Source organism: Physella acuta, unplaced genomic scaffold, assembly GCF_028476545.2.
Source record: "Physella acuta isolate Inbredline_101_S28 unplaced genomic scaffold, ASM2847654v3 ptg000886l, whole genome shotgun sequence".
Lineage (NCBI taxonomy): Eukaryota > Metazoa > Mollusca > Gastropoda > Physidae > Physella > Physella acuta.
Window position 1 is genome coordinate 57,272 of NW_026732403.1, and position 21,168 is coordinate 78,439.

Below are 21,168 nucleotides of genomic sequence, written 5' to 3' on the forward strand. Positions count from 1 at the left end.
TTAACACCGCTTCTACACTTGCTACAAGTATACTATACATGTCTAGAGAAAACAATCTAGCAAGTAAATCTTACTTATTCATTACGTTGCACGCCTAATTGATTTCAATACCAAAACGTAGGAAAACGATAAACCTTACATCTTTACTTTAAAAGTTAAAGTTACCAGTGATCCTTGCAATATTACTTGTTTCTCTGAAATCGGCATATAAAGGGATAGCAAGATCAGACCTATGCCCAGCCGCTTTACTTTCTCTAACGTAAGTCAGGTACCCATCAGAAACGTAACTCAGGTACCCATCAGAAACGTAACTCAGGTACCCATCAGAAACGTAACTCAGGTACCCATCAGAAACGTCACTCAGGTACCCATCAGAAACGTAACTCAGGTACCCATCACAAACGTAACTCAGGTACCCATCAGAAACGTAACTCAGGTACCCATCAGAAACGTAACTCAGGTACCCATCAGAAACGTAACTCAGGTACCCATCAGAAACGTAACTCAGGTACCCATCAGAAACGTAACTCAGGTACCCATCAGAAACGTAAGTCAGGTACCCATCAGAAACGTAACTCAGGTACCCATCAGAAACGTAACTCAGGTACCCATCAGAAACGTAACTCAGGTACCCATCAGAAACGTAACTCAGGTACCCATCAGAAACGTAAGTCAGGTAACCATCAGAAACGTAACTCAGGTACCCATCAGAAACGTAACTCAGGTACCCATCAGAAACGTAACTCAGGTACCCATCAGAAACGTAACTCAGGTACCCATCAGAAACGTAACTCAGGTACCCATCAGAAACGTAACTCAGGTACCCATCAGAAACGTAACTCAGGTACCCATCAGAAACGTAACTCAGGTACCCATCAGAAACGTAAGTCAGGTACCCATCAGAAACGTAACTCAGGTACCCATCAGAAACGTAACTCAGGTACCCATCAGAAACGTAACTCAGGTACCCATCAGAAACGTAACTCAGGTACCCATCAGAAACGTAACTCAGGTACCCATCAGAAACGTCACTCAGGTACCCATCACAAACGTAACTCAGGTACCCATCAGAAACGTAACTCAGGTACCCATCAGAAACGTAAGTCAGGTACCGATCAGAAACGTAACTCAGGTACCCATCAGAAACGTAAGTCAGGTACCGATCAGAAACGTAACTCAGGTACCCATCAGAAACGTAACTCAGGTACCCATCAGAAACGTAACTCAGGTACCCATCAGAAACGTAACTCAGGTACCCATCAGAAACGTAACTCAGGTACCCATCAGAAACGTAACTCAGGTACCCATCAGAAACGTAACTCAGGTACCCATCAGAGCTATGTGGACTAGCGGACGTCCTACGTACAAACAAAACACATCCACACATAAAAACTAAACACATACACACTTACACACGCACACGTACACACATACTTACATACACACGTGCACACATACACACATATACACATAAACATACACACACACACACACTGGTGTAGAATTCCTCCTACAGCGCAGCCAAAGATTTGATTTAAAAAAACAGCTTTCAAGGGGTGACACGAATGAGGTTCAAATTAGTTCGTTGACGGACGTAGGGGGCATTGAGACTCACAATTTTTTCATTTCACATATCAGAATTTTAAATTACTTCTATTTTCAACTGCATTCAACCCTCTTTATAAAGAAAAGAAAAAGAAAAACAACTAAGAAACGTTCGGTAAAAATAAATTTAAAATAAAATAATTTAAAATGAAATAAAACGGGGTCAATGAAACGAAGAGCAATAAAATAAAATGAAAATTTTCAGCAATGACGTCACGGTTTCATTCACGCGGTCGTTTGCTCAGTCTACAAGACAGAGAAAACAAGACACAGGCGACAAGACAGAGACAACAAGACAGATTAATTCCTTATTCACACGAACGCTGCGTTAATTCGATTGGTTACTTTTCCAAAGACAGCCCCCCCCCCCCCCACCATCTCGCCTATTTCATCGATGACGGGTTGTTGACACAAGCTAGCGAGCACGCATGCGTTTGAAAACCACACTTCCGGTTTGTTTGTTTACGCAATTGGATTTTTAATAGGGAGCAGCTTATTAGGTCTTTTATATCGAAAAATAAAGTGTAATGAAATGTCACATTTTTTCATATAGAATATGCTATTCTGTATCTGTTAGTGTGTAATTAGTAAGGTTGAAAAGTGCTAATTCCATAGACGACATTGTCAAGATGGCGGCACTCAGACGTCTGCTGTAAAGTCGAGGTCAGTCTAGGCACCAGAATACGTTTATAGAGAAAAGAATAGATTTAAATGCATCATAATCTGGACTCGTGTGCAAAAATGTGCAGATCTGATGAGTATTTATTAAACGTTGCACAGCTTTTATGTGGGACTGTGTGGCCTAACGGTAGAGCGTTATACTGCTAACCCAAAAGTCACGAGTTCGAATCCGAGTTTAAGACAGTAAAATGTCCCCGAGTAAACTCAGCCCCGATGTTAGGGAAAACAAAGGCGGCTGACCACACTATCCAATCATATCCCGAGGTCACAGATACAGTGGTGTTCACAATTATATCGCCGTGTCCACGTCAAACCCCGACCCTCTACTCGCATCCCCACACCCGCCACATCCACACCTCCCCATGATCCACAAACATGATATTTCTTCCTTTAAAATGTCACACGTTTAAAAACTTTGCATTATATGAACATGGTAATCAATAGTCCCCGAGAGCGATTTACAAATTTAAATTCGGTAATTAATAGTCTTCGAAAGCATGTCATTTATTTAAATTGTGTAATTAATAGTCTATGAAACCGTAAAATTTAATTAATTTCGGTATATAACTCAATATAACAGTAATATAAAATTACTATCCCAGTTGTTTTTTTTAAGCCGAGTTATGCGAGCTACTAAATTAATGAAGTAATTTTTTTTGAAACACCCAATCTTTTCAACTGACTAGACTGAAATTAACTGAATTCAACTTTTCCGGTTATTAAGATAATTAGACCTAATAAAAGTAATTACTAAGGCTCTAAATCATGTGTTTATTTCACTTGAATTTAGTTTTAAACATTTAAATTCATGTCTCCAAATTTTTGTTTCAGATGTTATATATACCAGGTCATGTCACAGAAGTAGGTCTCGTGGGAAAAATGAACTTATATCGTTGTTTGAGAAAGTTAAGTATTGATTTTAGAAAAAAGAATGCACTAAATCGATATGAGGTAAGCAGACGTGGACATTACATCGATCGCTTGTTCATTGAAAAATATGTAAGACTTTCTAGATAATATCGACCGCTTCTTTCTTAACTCTCAAAAAGCCAAGAGAAGTACTAGGAAAATTTTGATAAGAAAACATTCTTTGGTCTATTTAGCAGCGAATGTATGCTAAAAATAATGTAAACTTGTCTTCAATAAGACGTAGTTTACATTATTTTGTGGTTATTACACACGAAAAGTAAACTTTTGCTAAAGTCGGACCAACTGTACTTAACCCAAATAATGCTGGGTATGTGTTGGAGTTGGGTTGACTCAAGTGCGTCACAAAATTTAGAATTATGATCCGAATTCATAAACCGCCATGGACAGAGTTGGTACGACTGGATACCTCCTTACAAAATTTAACTTTAAAAATTAAGTTAAACAGCGCTTAAAGCCCAGGAGTTTAGAGAGCAAAGGTTCCCGAGTTCTGTACGATTACCTGAGCTTGTGAATATTTCAGTGTTTGACAACTGACGTAGGGGTCGGCGTGGTCGAGTCGGTAAAGCTCATGGTTGCTAAACCGAAAATTCTCGAGTTCGAACCGCCGGGCAGATGAGGCTCGTTAGCTGGGGACAGCTAGGAGAGACAACTCCAAAATCAAACAACTGCTGCCTTGTAGTTTGTTCTTGGTTGGACAAAGGCTATGGAAGCAAATCCAAAAAGAAAAGGAGGCTGAAATCGGAGTCAATGGCCTCAATGGCACATAACCAGTTGTAACGTATACTTAATTGTGATGGAGGCATGGTCGAGTCGGCAAAAAGCTCATGGTTGATAAATTAAAAAAAAAAGTCTCTGGCAGATAAGGCTCGATCCTTTCCAACACTAATAAATTAAGAACGAAGAAGAAGACAAGTGACGTCACGGACAGAACTGGTAAGACGAAGTAAGAGACAGGTGAGACACGGTTAGACTCACGTAAGGTGCAACACGGTAAGACTGGTGCGTCACGCTCTACTGACTATAAAATTGTTATCCTAACCATTAACAAGCCGGCGGATTTAGAATTAATTAGGAAATGTACATTAAACAATGTGCCGAGAAATAAAGCACGAAATAGAGGAAGGGTAAACTTTTACAATTTTAACTAATCAATATTCAGATATACTCAAGGCAGTTAAAAATAAATCATAAAAATTCTACACACCCACGCTAGAGTTATATTTGATACCAAAATATCAGGCCATTAAGGTCAGTAATCCAATTTTTTGTGTGCTTTAGAAATTATTCATCCAATTATCTTGTCTAATAAGAGAAATTAGCCCATAATGATAATAAGTTCCGACAACATTATTTTTAGTTCACTTTTATAATCTTTTTTAAAAAAAAGTAAAATCTTGTTCATCTGAAGAGAGAATTGTCTAGCACTACATAAATCTGGCAAGCAATAGGAAAATCTGGCAAGCGCTACACAAATCTGGCAAGCACTATGAAAATCTGGCAAGCACTACGAAAATCTGGCATGTCCATTATGTTCTTAGCCGAACGCTATGGCGACACACTGTCTGGGTTCCAGAGTTTTTTAAAGAGGTTTTATGTAGACATTTTTAAAATACATTTGACATTTCGAAATAAACAAGAATGATAATAAGAGATCAAGTAGCCTTTGTGAACCGGAGTTTTCAAAACTAATTAAATAATTAAATTAAGCCTGTTAGAATATGAAGTTCGAAGGTCTACTTGCGAAAAAAAAGAAATAAATATACAAACATGTAATTCATATTACAGAAATAAACAAGGGCTGATGTATATGATATATGCCTAAATGCACATACATTATACAAATATATAGTTAGATATATACTTAAACTTTATCATTTATGCGGTTTCTATTGTGTTTTTTGTGTTTGTGTTAGGGTTTACATTAGAGTTTGTGTTTGTGTTTGCGTGTTGCGTGTTGCGTTTGCGTATGTGTTTGCGTTTGCGTTTTCTTTTGTGTTATTTTTGTGTTTGTGTTTGCATTTGTGTTTGAGATTGAATTAGAGCTTTTGTATTGTTTGTGTTGTGTTTGCGTTGTGTTTGCGTTTTTATTTGCGTTTGTATTTGTGTTTGTATTAGTGTTTGCATTTGTTCTGTTCCAATGTTGGTACATTTATAAAAGACATACCGTAGCGAAGCACGGGTATGCAACTAGTATATATATATATATATATATATATATATATATATATATATATATATATATATATATGAACCGATGTAACGATGAGAAAGAGGATATTGTTCCAGAATATGTCCATGTCATGTTATTAGCATGTGTGAGAAAGTGGCCAGATAAATCGGGATGTCGATGGCGTCATATAGGCATGTCTGTACGTGTTTTCTCTCATGAAGAGCAAGAGCGACAACTCCAAGGGGGGAAAAATGTAACAACATCAGAGAGAACAGAGGGGAGGGAGGCCAATTATGTCCCGACAAATCAGCATTTAAGCCGGATCTGAGATCAGAGAGAGAGGGGAGAGTAGGACAGGGGGTGGGGGTTCCTACCCCGGATGTGATTGTAGAAGATACAAGTAAGCATAGGCATTCTTTTTTTCAGTGTGTTTGTAAAGTGGTGAGGGGTATGACATGCTGCCACAAATATGGTTACATTGAGGTTACAGATACATATATGGAGTAATATTGTAATATCTTGTTATTAGTAATACGTTGCTGAAAGCTAGCCTGGTTCTTCAATTTGAGTTGGCCTATGGTTAAAAATCCTTAAAAATGGGGTAAAATGTTCCTCTCTTTTACCTTCATCTCCCTAATCCCAACCCACCATTCCCCCCCCCCCACCATCCCCCATACTTCCCATCCCCCTCCCCTCTCTCCCCCACCCTCCCCCCCCCCCCTCCTCCACCCCTGTGACCCGTGTTGTTGACGCCCACGGATCTAGTGTTTGACAGGGGCCGACTTGATGATCGGGTACTGTGACGACCTTTGAACTTCAACACGTTAATGGAGGAGATCGTCAACACTACAGACACGTCGATAACTCCGGGTAATAAAGCGGAGACCTTAAGCCTCAGATTTACTGATGGCAATCTTTTTGTTTGGCTGGTACCTAGTCACAGTTGTCGCCCTTCGCAAGCCAAATAGATACGCTGACATGAGATGGGAGTTAACTCTGGATTCGTATTCTTTTCCCAGAATGTTTTATTAATTCAACATTTGATACAAACGTTGATTGAGGGATTTCCTATCTAATACGATATAACATAGTTTCGTTTTTTTTCTTCTGTAGAACAATGATTCGCTAAGCTAAGTCTCTCTCCCCATGAATTACAATATAGCGACTGGCAAGTTGATGGTTTTATTAGCTCAAAGCATGTGGTTTAATATAAACTGAATAATACAACTATCAAACATACCAGTTCTATACTGGTGAGTGCTTTTTATACTAGAAAAAGAACCTGTTTGAGTTATATATATATATATATATATATATATATATATATATATATATATATATATATATATATATATATATATATATATATATATGGTAAATCAGATAGATTTCTAGATAAAATGAGAGAGTAGATATTGAAAATGAAGACAAAAGTTTCAGAAAGCAAAAATAGTAAGAGAAATTTTAGGAATAGGTTGAGAGAATAAGAAAGTAGTTAAGGAAGCAGTACACGTATGTAATTAATTAGTTATCACGTTATAAGATTATTGTAGTTCAGCAAACTACTAAGTCTGGAACATTCTGTGTGTCCGGTAGTATAGACTACCAATTGTTTTGATGAAATATATTTTTAAAATTTCCTGTTAGAACCCGGATGTTTACAAGTTATACGTGTAGACTCTAGCTCTTGCCAGACGATAGATGACACGATAGGCTGTCATGTCATCTATGTCGTTTTGTTTACAGGAATAAAACACTTTTGAAAATACAGGAAAAATACAACATGCCACTTTTACTAGAAAAAGTAAATTAACTAACTTAAAAACACAATAAACCAGAGAGTAAAAATAATAAAAAAAAGATAATCTCATTTCCCTCTAGGGACGATAACTCTTATCGCACGAATACAGTCTAACACTGTCGGCTAGTAGAGCCGGTTCTATAGGTCAAAAAGAATATAAAATAAACTTTTTGTAAATTGATATCTAAAAATTTAACGATATTAACGTAAACTTTAATGTATCCAGCATTTTACTTCATTTAGTGTAATCTAAGTAAACAAGTAATTATCCTTTAAGATAAATTTACCATAATCCAAGTTGTAATATGAATAATTATGTCCTAAACACAAATGGTACCATCACTGTCAAAGTAAAAAAAAATCGTCTTTACACTTACTTTTTTAGAACATTCCGCAAAACACAATGTCTTTGTTAAAAATATTGTTGGATATCGGATATAAAGTCTCTGAGTTATTAGGTACGAGCTTAACCTACCACAATTATTTTGTTTGTCCTTCCATATTGGTTCTAAAGTTTGCTATTAAGTATAAATTTCACATAACACATGTGTTCTGTTTGTCGTTAAATATTGCATCTCGCTTCTACTGTACAGTACAAAGTTCACATAACACATTTTTTTTGTGTTTACTCCGTCGGTGCACATTGGATCTATTTTTTTTGTGTTTGCTCTTTTGTTGACTGGGAATCTAATTTTAAAAAATCGGTCACTGTTTTTGTCCGAGTTTACATTTACATAATTAAGCCTCTCCGTTAATTACACGTGATGCCAGCGCTGATTACTTTGGTAAAGTACATTTACTTTAATTAAACATTCAAGTGACAGACAAGTGCAATTTAGAATCGAATTTTATGTGAAAAAAAAACTTAAAGAGAATTATTGATAACCTCACTGAATAAACACAACTATCGATATATCAATTGCGTTTTACGCCCTGCATTTGTTTCGTTTAAAAATCACAGTAATTATAAGAAAAGCTGCAACCTATGCTCTGTCTACTGCATATAAGCTTCAATAAAATTGTAGTTTACTAAATTAAGTAGTTTTTGTCATCTAGTTTTTAAACAATCAACGGAAAGATTTTTGCAAGTTGTATGGAAAACGTGAGATCCCTTCAAAAACTATCTGCACAAACTAAATAATCAATATTTCGTTCGATGGTATTCATCAGATTAAAATAAAAATAGACTAACAATAAAGTTTTTAACCACCCTGTAGATCTATGTACTATGTTTATTAAGTCAAACTCATGGTTGAGATGTTTTACTTCCTCGTGTTTGTATCAATCCATTTTTAATAGGGCTGGTAAGTAGGTCACCAACCAGTTCTACGGCTCAATAAAACCTGCATGCGCCATAGAACTGGTTAGTGACCTACTTACCAGCCCTTATAGGAATCATTTAATTTTTATAATAACCCTTTCTTAATTACAAAAAATGCTAATGAACTTACTGATGAGTGGTACAAACTCCGAAGTTTCTGGAAGGTTCTCTGCTACAGCCAGCATAAAGACGGAGAATGCCAGCAACACGGTGATCCCCAGGGCGATCTTCTCACCGGAGTCAGGGGGGAGGCAGAACACCAGGAGAGTCAGCGCCGACATCATGACGCAAGGGAACACAACGTTGTACATGTAGTAGAGCGTGCGTCTTCGGATCTGGGGAGGGGGTAGAGTTGTTGAATGATCTTTAGAGGTAAAGTAATTGTATGATCTTTAGAGGTAGAGTTATTTTATGATCTTTAGAGGTAGAGTTATTTTATGATCTTTAGAGGTAGAGTTATTTTATGATCTTTAGAGGTAAAGTAATTGTATGATCTTTAGAGGTAGAGTTATTTTATGATCTTTAGAGGTAAAGTAATTGTATGATCTTTAGAGGGAAAGTAATTGTATGATCTATGGAGGAGGTAGAGTTATTTTATGATCTTTAGAGGTAAAGTAATTGTATGATCTTTAGAGGTAGAGTTATTGTATGATCTTTAGAGGTAAAGTAATTGTATGATCTTTATATACGGTAAAATAATTGTATGATTTATGGAAGAGGTAAAGTAATTGTATGATTTTTGGGTGAAATAAAGTAGTTGTTAGATTTTTGGAGGAGGTTAAGTAATTGTATAATCTTTGAAGGAGGTAAAGTAATTGTATGATCTTTATAGAGGGTAAAGTAATGGTATGATCTTTATAGAGGGAAAAATATTTATATAATCTATGGAGGAGGTAAAGTAATTGTATGATCTTTGGAGGAGGTAAAGTAATTGTATGATCTTTGGAGGAGGTAAAGTAATTGAATGACCTACGAAGGAGGTATTATAGTTGTATGATCTTTGAAAAAGGTAAAGTAATTGTATGATCTTTATAGAGGAAAAAATATTTGTATGATCTATGGAGGAGGTAAAGTAATTGTATGATCTTTGGACGAAGTAAAGTAATTGTGTGATTTGGGGAGGAGGTAAAATTAATGTATGACCTGGACATAATTAAAGATGAATATATAATCTAAGGAAGATACATGTAAGACACAGAAGATATATTAAACGTCATGACAAATTGTCATAAGACAATGAGTTAATGTTTTCTTATGAAAGGAGGCTATGAGTCATATATATAAACGTAATGTTACGAACAATTTTTGTAAGCGGAAACATAAATCAATGTCCGTGTGTGATAAATGAGTCATTTGACGTGGGACAAATCCAAACAAAACCAAGCCAAGCAAGTCAGAGGAAATAAACGCTGGTAGGTTAGAAAAGACAGCAGGAAAACAGTGATAAATTGTAATAGAAAGGCTCTAAATGTTTACCCTCTATGTAAGGCCATAATGTGTTGTCGTTAAGAGATATGAAGATCAGTACAACAAGAAGTTAAGTGGAGGACTTGTGCTATGTATACTGTGTATAGATGTTGTTGCTTTGTGCTCACAGGAGACAGAAAGCACTGGTTGATGTAATAATGAAACATAATCAAAGGATAATATGTTAGTACAGTGGCTGAACTATTTGTTTTCTCAGATTCTTTAAATTTGCAATACATAGAAAGGATTTTTTTTTTGTAGATTACATTATGTGAACAATCAACAACGTCGTTTTCTAGGTTCGAATACTGGTGATGTCTAATCCTTTGTTTATTGGTACCTTCCAGGGTCGGCCTAATTCATATAGGTACTAGACCTATCTTCTTCTTCTTCGTTCTTAATTTTAGTGTTGGAAGGAATCCCCTCCAACACAATTAAGTATACATGTCAAATGGTTATGCGCCATTGATTTCAGCCTGCTTTTCTTTTTAGATTCGCTTCCATAACTTTGTCCAACCAAGAACAAACTACAAGGCAGCAGTTGTTTGATTGTGGAGTTGTCTCTCCTTAAAGAGTGGCTGTCCCCAGCTAACGAGCCTCATCTGCCCGAGGGTTCGAACTCCAGACTTTTCGGTTTCGCAACCATGAGCTTTACCGACCCCTAAACTAGACCTATGCAATGATTAAATTATAAGAACAGTGATATCGCATGATCATCTGTATCTGGGTCTGCCTAGGTCATATAGGTACTAGACATATGAAAATGACTAAGTATAAAGAACAGTGATATTGCCTAATGATCTGTATTGTCTGAAAGAAACCAGTACCATAACGTATTGCGATATAAAAATGCCCTAGAGACTTTAAGGTCTGTTTCCTGTAGTTGTTTATGGTCGATTGGGGACTTAGTCGAGGGATTACGGGATTAGAACAGCACTTCCTAAATCAATGGTCTGGTACGCGTTAGACAGGATTGGTTTACACATTGTAGGAATTAGTCCCAAGTAGGAACAGAAGATGGGTGAGTGTTCAACAGTACTAACGGCATCTTGCAAGCCATGTTGATTGTGTCAGGTCCCATTACATGGGCCTGGCTAGTTGCAGTACGGAATAAAGAGAGAATAGTAACAACAAAAAAACAGACAGTGTTATTACATAAATTACAACGTCTTAACGATGCAAAGGTAATTTTGGGACAACAGAGCAGTGTAGCTGAGCAGATCGGAGAGCGCTCCACCAACAGGCACAACGTCTGCTTCAAAACCAATGACGTAATGTACTAGCCAGTCGTTTGCTGTGAACGCTCGTATTTTACCTGTAAGAGTAAAGTCCCTTTTCGACCTGTAGGTCCATGGGGCAAGGGAATAAGAGCACATCTGTTTCTGTGACCTCGGCATATGTAGGGATAGTGTGGTCATCACTACACCTAGTCGCCTTTTACTTTCCTTAACGTGGACTCAGGGACGTTCTACTGATTTGAACCCGGTTTCGAACTCGAGATTTTCGGGTCAGCAGTCTAGCACTCTACCGCGAGGCTTTTTACCTTCAGTCATTTGATTTTACTGCTAGGTGTTTTGGTCCTGGGCTCTATAATTGACCTAATACTCGAGCAATTATCAATGACCTCTTGAACTCCTTAATATTCTAGTAAATTGACACTACCACCAAAAGTAAACTTGTTACTAAAACCCTGGATATTCTAGTAAAATGACACTACCACCAACCATAAACGAGCCACAAAAATTATGGATATTCTGGTAAATTGACACTACCGCTAACCGTAAACTAACCACAAAAAACCTAGATATTCTGGTAAATTGACTCTACCGCCAACCGTAAACTGGCCACAAAAAACCTGGATATTCTGGTAAATTGACACTACGGCTAACCGTCAACTAGCCACAAAAATCCTGGATATTCTGGTAAATTGACACTACCACCAACCGTAAACTAGCCACAAAAAACCTGAATATTCTGGTAAATTGACACTACCGCTAGCCGTAAACTAGCCACAAAAAAACTGGATATTCTGGTAAATTGACACTATGGCTAACCGTAAACTAGCCACAAAAAACGTCGATATTTTGGTAAATTGACACTATGGTTAACCGTAAACTAGCCACAAAAATCCTGGATATTCTGGTAAATTGACACTACCGCTAGCCGTAAACTAGCCACAAAAATCCTAGATATTCTGGTAAATTGACACTACCACCAACCGTAAACTAGCCATAAAAAACCTGAATATTCTGGTAAATTGACACTACCGCTAGCCGTAAACTAGCCACAAAAAAACTGGATATTCTGGTAAATTGACACTACCGCTAGCCGTAAGCTAGCCACAAAAATCCTGGATATTCTGGTAAATTGACACTATGGCTAACCGTAAACTAGCCACAAATAAACCGGGAGTGATCTCCCCTAAACTTTCTCGAATATTCTTATACGAGAAAAATGGCCCGTTGAGGAAGGGTACAACGGGCGCTAGGCTGATAGTGCTGTCTCTTTTCTCTAAACTAAAACCAACCCACCCCCCACACACCACCCCCACCCCACCCCCACACACCACCCCCACCCCCACCCCTCACCCCCACACACCACCCCCTCCACACACCGCCCCCACCCCCCACCCCCCCCCCCCCCCCCCCCAAAAAAAAACATGTCTACCGTCCCATTCAACGAAATATAATTATATACTTTTTCCAGTGTCCGCCCCCTCCCAGAAAATTCTACCCGCGCCCCCGAAAATTTCAAGTACCCCCACCCCTCTCCGGGGAGGAAAAAGTCTGAAAGAAACACTGAAACCAACCCACCCCCCCACACACACCACCCCCCACCCTCACACACCCCCCCCACACACACCCCCCCCACCCCTCCACCCCCCCCCCCCCCCAAAAAAAAACATGTCTACCGTCCCATTGCAAGAAAACCACTTTTTAGATTAGACACATTAATTAGGCGGTAATTTTATTATAGAGTATCGATGAGGAAATTTCTTTTGAGTTGGGGAGGGGGGGGGGGGCTCAGACGTTCTTACGCGGGGGGTGGGGCTTCGCCCCTACCCGAAGAATTGTATGCAAGAAACTCTTCACGCAAACCATTTAGATTAGACAAAGTTTCCTTTTTATTCAATGTTTACGCGATAATCAATGACGTCATTATATTACTGTGTGCACTTTCCGCCTTGAGATTATTTTCAACTCTATGCTAAATGTGTCAACGTCATACTCCGTTTTTCGAAATACTATGCATGTTTTTAATTTCCTTGTGTTTTCTCTAGAGCGTTCTTGTCAGACAGAGCGTTCTTGTCAGACAGAGCGTTCTTGTCAGACAGACAGCGAAACTATTATTATAGACGAGAAAAATGGCCCGTTGAGGAAGGATACACCGGGCGCTAGGTTGATAGTGCTGTCTCTTTTCTCTAAACTAAAACCAACCCATCCCCCACACACACCTACCCCCAACCCCCAACCCCACCCCACCCCAGCCCCACCCACCCACCCCCACCCCCACCCCCCAAAAAAACATGTCTACCGTCCCATTCAACGAAATATAATTATATACTTTTTCCAGTGTCCGCCCCCTCCCCGAAAATTCTACCCCCGCCCCCGAAAATTTCAAGTACCCCCACCCCTCTCCGGGGAGGAAAAAGTCTGAAAGAAACACTGGTGTTGCGCTTAGCCACTACGCGAAGAATTGCATTAAAGAAATTGCGAGAAAACCACTTTTTAGATTAGACACATTAATTAGGCGGTAATTTTATTATAGAGTATCGATGAAGAAATTTCTTTTGAGTTGGGGAGGGGGGGGGCTCAGACGTTCTTACGCGGGGGGGGGGGGGGGGGGCTTCGCCCCTACCCGAAGAATTATATGCAAGAAACTCTTCACGCAAACCATTTAGATTAGACAAAATTTCCTTTTTTTCAATGTTTACGCGAGAATCAATGACGTCATATTACTGTGTGCACTCTCTGGTTTGAGATTATGTTCTACTCTATGCTAAATGTGTCGACGTCATATTTCGTTTTTCGAATTACTGTGCATGTTTTTATTTTGCTTATGTTTTCTCTAGAGCGTTCTTGTCAGACAGAGCGTTCTTGTCAGATAGACAGACAGACAGCGAAACTATTAGTATTAATAAAACAACAGGGGATGGGAACTCGGGCTATTGACATGATTTTTAATCCATTTTAAATACTTAAAGTTTTAAAAATAGAATAAAATCTCGTAGACAAAATAATTGCACGCCAAGTGAACTAGTGAACGCCAAATAAAAAAGTGCACAATAGCGCGCAATATTATTAGTACTTTAAAAATTTACATTAGTTTTTTGAGAAATCGGAAGTAGCGTAAATTACTACTTCCGGTCAACGGAAATTACTCAAAATTTAACAGAAGGTAGAGAATTAGATCTTTTACTTACATGTGAAATTTCATTTATCTATCTGAAATAGTACTCAAGTTATAGGCTTTTGAAAAATTCAAAGTAGGAAAAGTACCACTTCCGGTTATCGGAAATCGCTCAAAAGTTGATACGGATCTACGATTTTGATAAAATACTTATATATGAAATTTCATCAACCTAGCTATAACGGTACTCAAGTAATCGTGTTTGCACACGGACACACACACAGACACACAGACATACGGACAGAACTGCAAAGCCCAGTTTTTCAGACTGGATTACGCATAAAACCTCTTAATTTTGATAAATCTGGATTGATAATTTTTGCCCGATTAAAATAAGTCCTCTATACTTCGGACGTGATGAAGGACTGAGGTGTAATACGGTGAAAATTGTTAAAATTTCAAGTGATTTTTGTGCACGATTACAATACTTTCTCTATACTTCGTATATACGAGAAAGTAAAAACGTCGATATTTTGGTAAATTGACACTATGGTTAACCGTAAACTAGCCACAAAAATCCTGGATATTCTGGTAAATTGACACTACCGCCAACCGTAAACTAGCCACAAAAATCCGACCCCCGAACATGAGGAGGAAGCCGACCTTCATCACGCTGAATAACCTATCCATGCGTATGCAAATCACACTTGGGGGACCGCTTGACCCACGAGAAACCCATCGTTCTTTATTTATTTTTTGTCTAAACGATAGAAACATAAAAAAACAGGGGGGAGGGGTGGCCCTTAGGATTAATGCTGTGCAGTTGTGTCTGTTTCGGAAGAAATATTTGAAGGCAGAAGGATGGGAGAGGGGGGATATAGTGGAGGGGGTGAGGGGAGACAGAGAGGGAGGGGTGAGGGGAGACTGAGGGGTGAGGAGAGTAGAGGGGATGGGAGACAGAGGGAGGGTTGGGAAGACAGGAGGGGAGGGGTGAGACAGACAGAGAAGGAAGGGTAAGAGTAGACAAAGAGTGAGGGGTGAGAGAGACAGAGAGGTAGGGGTGAGAGAGACAGAGAGGGAGAGGGGAGGAGGATAGATGGGAAGGGGAGATGAAGGGAGGACAGAGGGGAGACAGATGAAATCTGTAAGAAACGCAACGGCATGTACATGCCAATCAATACAGCATTCAGACTTTGATTGATGACGTATGCATACACATAAGTATGACACGGATGCCTTCATAAATGTGAACATAATACTTTTTGATAGGTGGGATACATTTTTAAAAGAATACAATATACCAATAATATAATCTATCTTGACAATTCTTTTATAAAATGAACCAATCCGCTTATTACAACTATCAAAATTGTAATATAGTGTATTGATTTAAAACGTTCCTAGTATTTATCTTATTTAAAACATTGTGAGTTCCTGCATTATTCCATTACATTGTGATGCCCTTACCCCTTATATTGGAATGTTCCTAGCCCAACTCCTTTATATTTTGGTGCCCCGAACCCACCCCCCTCACAATGTGGTGCCCTTATCCCAACCCCTTCACATTGTGAGGTTCCTAGCCGTACCCCCCCTTCCCCCCTCCCCGCACACACACATCACGATCTCCCATCTCAGACCATAGTGAACTGAACACAACACGAGTCCAGCCAAATCTACTCTAATCCTTCCCCAAACAGAATTCCCCCGTCAACTTGCCCAAGGGATGAACAGCCTCTCTCCCACAGCCGCAGATTTTAAAATAAATATCACTTTGTTCAATTTTGAACCCACCCCGACCCCCAACACCCCCGACCCCCTCTGGGATTTAAACAAACTTGAAAAGGCTATCAGGAGATTCCATTTTTTTTTCTTTGACTCGGACAAGTAGTTTCTGTGATAGAGCTACGGAGTCGCTGATTAAAATGCTAATTTAAAAGAAGAAAAAAATGTTTTCTTACGAAAACACCATAAGGCTTATTGGGAAAATGCTAATGTAAAACTTTCAAAATTTGTCAATGCCTCGTTATGGATGAATAATAATTTATTTTTATATGCTGTGAGACCTTCTATAATTTTTGTATTGTACCATTGATACATATTTTGTAAACAAAACCAGTTTTAAAAGCTGTAAAAGTAAATATGAAAAATATATCTTTAAAAAAAACCATTAATTTATCGAGTACTAGCAATAAATAAAGTAGTTTGATGTTATTACAAAATATCATCTATTATGAATTCATTTAACCCGTATATAATTATGATAAAATACAAACTTTATAAAGAAAACATTTATAAGGTTAATACATTTAAGCACTGTGAAGGTTAAATCTGCTCACATAAATACATAACAAAAAGTTTTTAAACTGCATTCCAATCAAAATCAGGCTGTAGACATTAAAAATTACCTATATTTTTTTAATTGTGAAAATATAGGCCTATATAAAAATGCAAAATTTGAATACATAATTTAAAAATATTATTTAAGAAACAAAAGACAGATTTCTGATTAAAAAAATGGAAAGGAACTCTTTAGGCAGAAAGTATTCAAGAACACTGGAAGACATGGAACTCTCCAGAAAATAACGCTTTAGAAGTTTTCTTTTTCCTTCCTTTCTTTCTTTTTGCCGGCTAGGGTCTTACAAGAAAAAAAAATTAATCCCCGCGTAGGCAGTAATTTGAAGGCTTTAAATAAAAATGTGGAGTTTGGGAGGAAACTGGCAAAGAGAAGCATCCACAGATAGGGAAGGGCAAGGAGGTATTGAAGAAATATACAAAGAAATTCGGTTTATTATTGATGGAGAATGCTTGAAACAGAAAAAAAAAGTAGAAAGATCAAACTGGCTCTGGGCAAGGATATTTTGAAGCCACGTGCAGAAAAATCTGGTCAAGTGACAGAGCCCCGGATGAAACGAGAAAAAAAAATAGAATTCTTAAAAATGTATGCGGGAAAATAAAACAAAACAAAATTAAGTATGTAACGTAAATTAAATTTATAAGCACAATATTAAAATACTTAAATCGTTTTAAGCAGAGTATGTAGATTTTTAATCCAGCAAAAACTGATCAGTCTTAAATTATATATTTTTAATGATGATATGCCTTAAACATGCTTTTTAAGTGTCATATAAAGTGAATATAAATGTCGTGCAATGGTTATTTCTCTGTAACAGTTTGGGCCAACACTAAAATCCTGTTGGGCCAACTTTTAAACCTGTTCACCATTTTTGCTTCGGCCCACTTTAAAAATTCATTTTTCTCCATTAAATGTGAAGTTACGTGTTTTATCTCTGAAATTGGTTACCATATCGAGTCTATGAAGTAGCCAGCCCTAGACTGGACATCTGTGATATTGGTTACCATATCGAGTCTATGAAGTAGCCAGTCGTAGATTGGACATATCTGATATTGGTTACCATATCGAATCTGTGAAATGGATAGCCAGCCCGCGACTGGACATCTGTGATATTGGTTACCATATCGAGTCTATGAACTAAGTAGCCAGCCCGCGACTGGACATCTGTGATTTTGGTTACCATATCGAGTCTATGAAGTAGCCAGCCGTAGACTGGACATCTCTGATATTGGTTACGCTATAGAGTCTATGAACTAAGTAGCCAGTCCTAGACTGGACCTCTGATATTGGATACCATATCGAGTCTATGAACTAAGTAGCCAGCCCTTGACTGGACATCTCTGATATTGGTTACCATATCGAGTCTATGAACTAAGTAGCCAGTCCTAGACTGGACCTCTGATATTGGTTACCATATCGAGTCTATGAACTAAGTAGCCAGTCCTAGACTGGACCTCTGATATTGGATACCATATCGAGTCTATGAACTAAGTAGCCAGCCCTTGACTGGACATCTCTGATATTGGTTACCATATCGAGTCTATGAACTAAGTAGCCAACCCTAGACTGGACATCTGATATTGGTTACCATATCGAGTCTATGAACTAAGTAGCCAGCCCTAGACTGGACATCTGATATTGGTTACCATATCGAGTCTATGAACTAAGTAGCCAGCCCTAGACTGGACATCTGATATTGGTTACCATATCGAGTCTGTGAACTAAGTAGCCAGTCCTAGACTGGACATCTGATATTGGTTACCATATCGAGTCTGTGAACAAAGTAGCCAGACCTAGACTGGACATCTGAAATTGGTTACCATATCGAGTCTATAAAGTAGCCAGCCCTAGACTGGACTTTTGTGATATTGGTTACCATATTGAGTGTATGAACTAAGTAGCCAGCCCTAGACTGGACATCTGATATTGGTTACCATATCGAGTCTATGAACTAAGTAGCCAGCCCTAGACTGGACATCTTTGATATTGGTTACCATATCGAGTCTATGAACTAAGTAGCCAGTCCTAGACTGGACATCTGATATTGGTTACCATATCGAGTCTATGAACAAAGTAGCCAGACCTAGACTGGACATCTGATATTGGTTACCATATCGAGTCTATGAACTAAGTAGCCAGCCCTAGACTGGACATCTCTGATATTGGTTACCATATCGAGTCTATGAACAAAGTAGCCAGCCCTAGACTGGACATCTGTGATATTGGTTACCATATCGAGTCTATGAACAAAGTAGCCAGACCTAGACTGGACATCTGATATTGGTTACCATATCGAGTCTATGAACTAAGTAGCTATCCCTAGACTGGGCATCTGATATTGGTTACCATATCGAGTCTATGAACTAAGTAGCCAGCCCTAGATATTGGTTACCATATCAAGTCTATGAACTAGGTAGCCAGCCCTAGACTGGACACCTCTATTGGTTACCATATCGAGTCTATGAACTAAGTAGCCAGCCCTAGACTGGACATAAGATATTGGTTACCATATCGAGTCTATGAACTAAGTAGCTAGCTCTAGACTGGACATCTCTGATATTGGTCACCATATCGAGTCTATGAACTAAGTAGCCATTCCTAGACTGGACATCTGTGATATTGGTTACCATATCGAGTCTATGAACTAGGTAGCCAGCCCTAGACTGGACATCTCTATTGGTTACCATATCGAGTCTATGAACTAAGTAGCCAGCCCTAGACTGGACATCTGATATTGGTTACCATATCGAGTCTATGAACTAAGTAGCCAGCCCTAGACTGGACATCTCTGAAATTGGTTACCATACCGAGTCTATGAACTAAGTAGCCAGCCCTAGACTGGACATCTGATATTGGTTACCATATCGAGTCTATGAACTAAGTAGCCAGCCCTAGACTGGCCATCTCTGATATTGGTTACCATATCGAGTCTATGAACTAAGTAGCTAGCCCACGACTGGACATATCTAATATTGGTTACCATACCGAGTCTATGAACTAAGTAGTTAGCCCTAGACTGGACATCTCTGAAATTGGTTACCATATCGAGTCTATGAACTAAGTAGCCAGCCCTAGACTGGACATCTCTGAAATTGGTTACCATACCGAGTCTATGAACTAAGTAGCCAGCCCTAGACTGGACATCTGATATTGGTTACCATATCGAGTCTATGAACTAAGTAGCCAGCCCTAGACTGGCCATCTCTGATATTGGTTACCATATCGAGTCTATGAACTAAGTAGCTAGCCCACGACTGGACATATCTAATATTGGTTACCATACCGAGTCTATGAACTAAGTAGTTAGCCCTAGACTGGACATCTCTGAAATTGGTTACCATATCGAGTCTATGAACTAAGTAGCCAGCCCTAGACTGGACATATGATATTGGTTACCATATCGAGTCTATGAACTAAGTAGCCAGCCCTAGACTGGCCATCTCTGATATTGGTTACCATATCGAGTCTATGAACTAAGTAGCCAGCCCTAGACTGGACATCTCTGATATTGGTTACCATATCGAGTCTATGAACTAAGTAGCCAGCCCTAGACTGGACATCTGATATTGGTTACCATATCGAGTCTATGAACTAAGTAGCCAGCCCTAGACTGGACATCTGATATTGGTTACCATATCGAGTCTATGAACTAAGTAGCCAGCCCTAGACTGGACATCTCTGATATTGGTTACCATATCGAGTCTATGAACTAAGTAGCCAGCCCTAGACTGGACCTCTGATATTGGTTACCATATCGAGTCTGTGAAATGGATAGCCAGCCCGCGACTGGCCTCGGAACCACGGCGGATGTGGCGAAGAAAATTGCTAATCGACCGAAGAGCAAACGTTGAAGATCTATGAGCTATTAATGTGCTTTGAGGGCGGCGAGTAATATCAACATCTAGAGAGTTCGATTAGAGGCGTATCCCTCGGTCGTTCAGAAAGTACGATCCATCTTTCCAGTAGCAGATAAAAATATGATCTTGCCGTACATGAATGATTACAAAATATCAATTGTTTAATTTCTAAATCATATTTTTTTACTCTAGCTAAATGTGTTAACAGATTATTTAATCATATTTGCACTGAGAATGTGTATCCTATGCAAATGTTGATTTAATTTTTTTTAGGAATTTTAAAGTGTAGAAATATCAATCAAGATATTTCTTTAGAGTTACGTCGTTCATCTGCATCTGTTAACATTAATCTTTCACCACAGTATGCAAGTATAGAGAACCGTTGGTACCATCTTGCTAGTACTTACATGAATGATATCGCTGTCGGGATTAAACACTAATGCTAGTATTAAACAAAGTTCAAGTAGAACATTCAAGTAAAGATCATTGATCATCGTCCATTTAGTTGACGTATAAATCTAAAAATATGGTAATTGGCTAATTCTCGGATGATGTGCAAACACAACATTAAATAAAGTGGGGTGCATTCCTTTACACTCTGCACAGCAGAGGCGTAGCGAGGGGGGGGGGGGG

The 21,168-nt window shown here is 38.6% G+C and overlaps 1 protein-coding gene across 1 annotated transcript in view; it reads right to left on the minus strand.

Annotated features, from left to right (window-relative positions):
- The window catches only part of LOC131952668 (neuronal acetylcholine receptor subunit alpha-2), a 97,211-nt gene that overhangs the window by 18,073 nt on the left and 57,970 nt on the right, over positions 1-21,168 (minus strand). Inside the window, exon 7 of the mRNA XM_059315429.1 lies at positions 8,639-8,843. Coding sequence (XP_059171412.1) covers positions 8,639-8,843 — 205 coding nt within the window. The remainder of the gene's footprint in view (positions 1-8,638; positions 8,844-21,168) is intronic.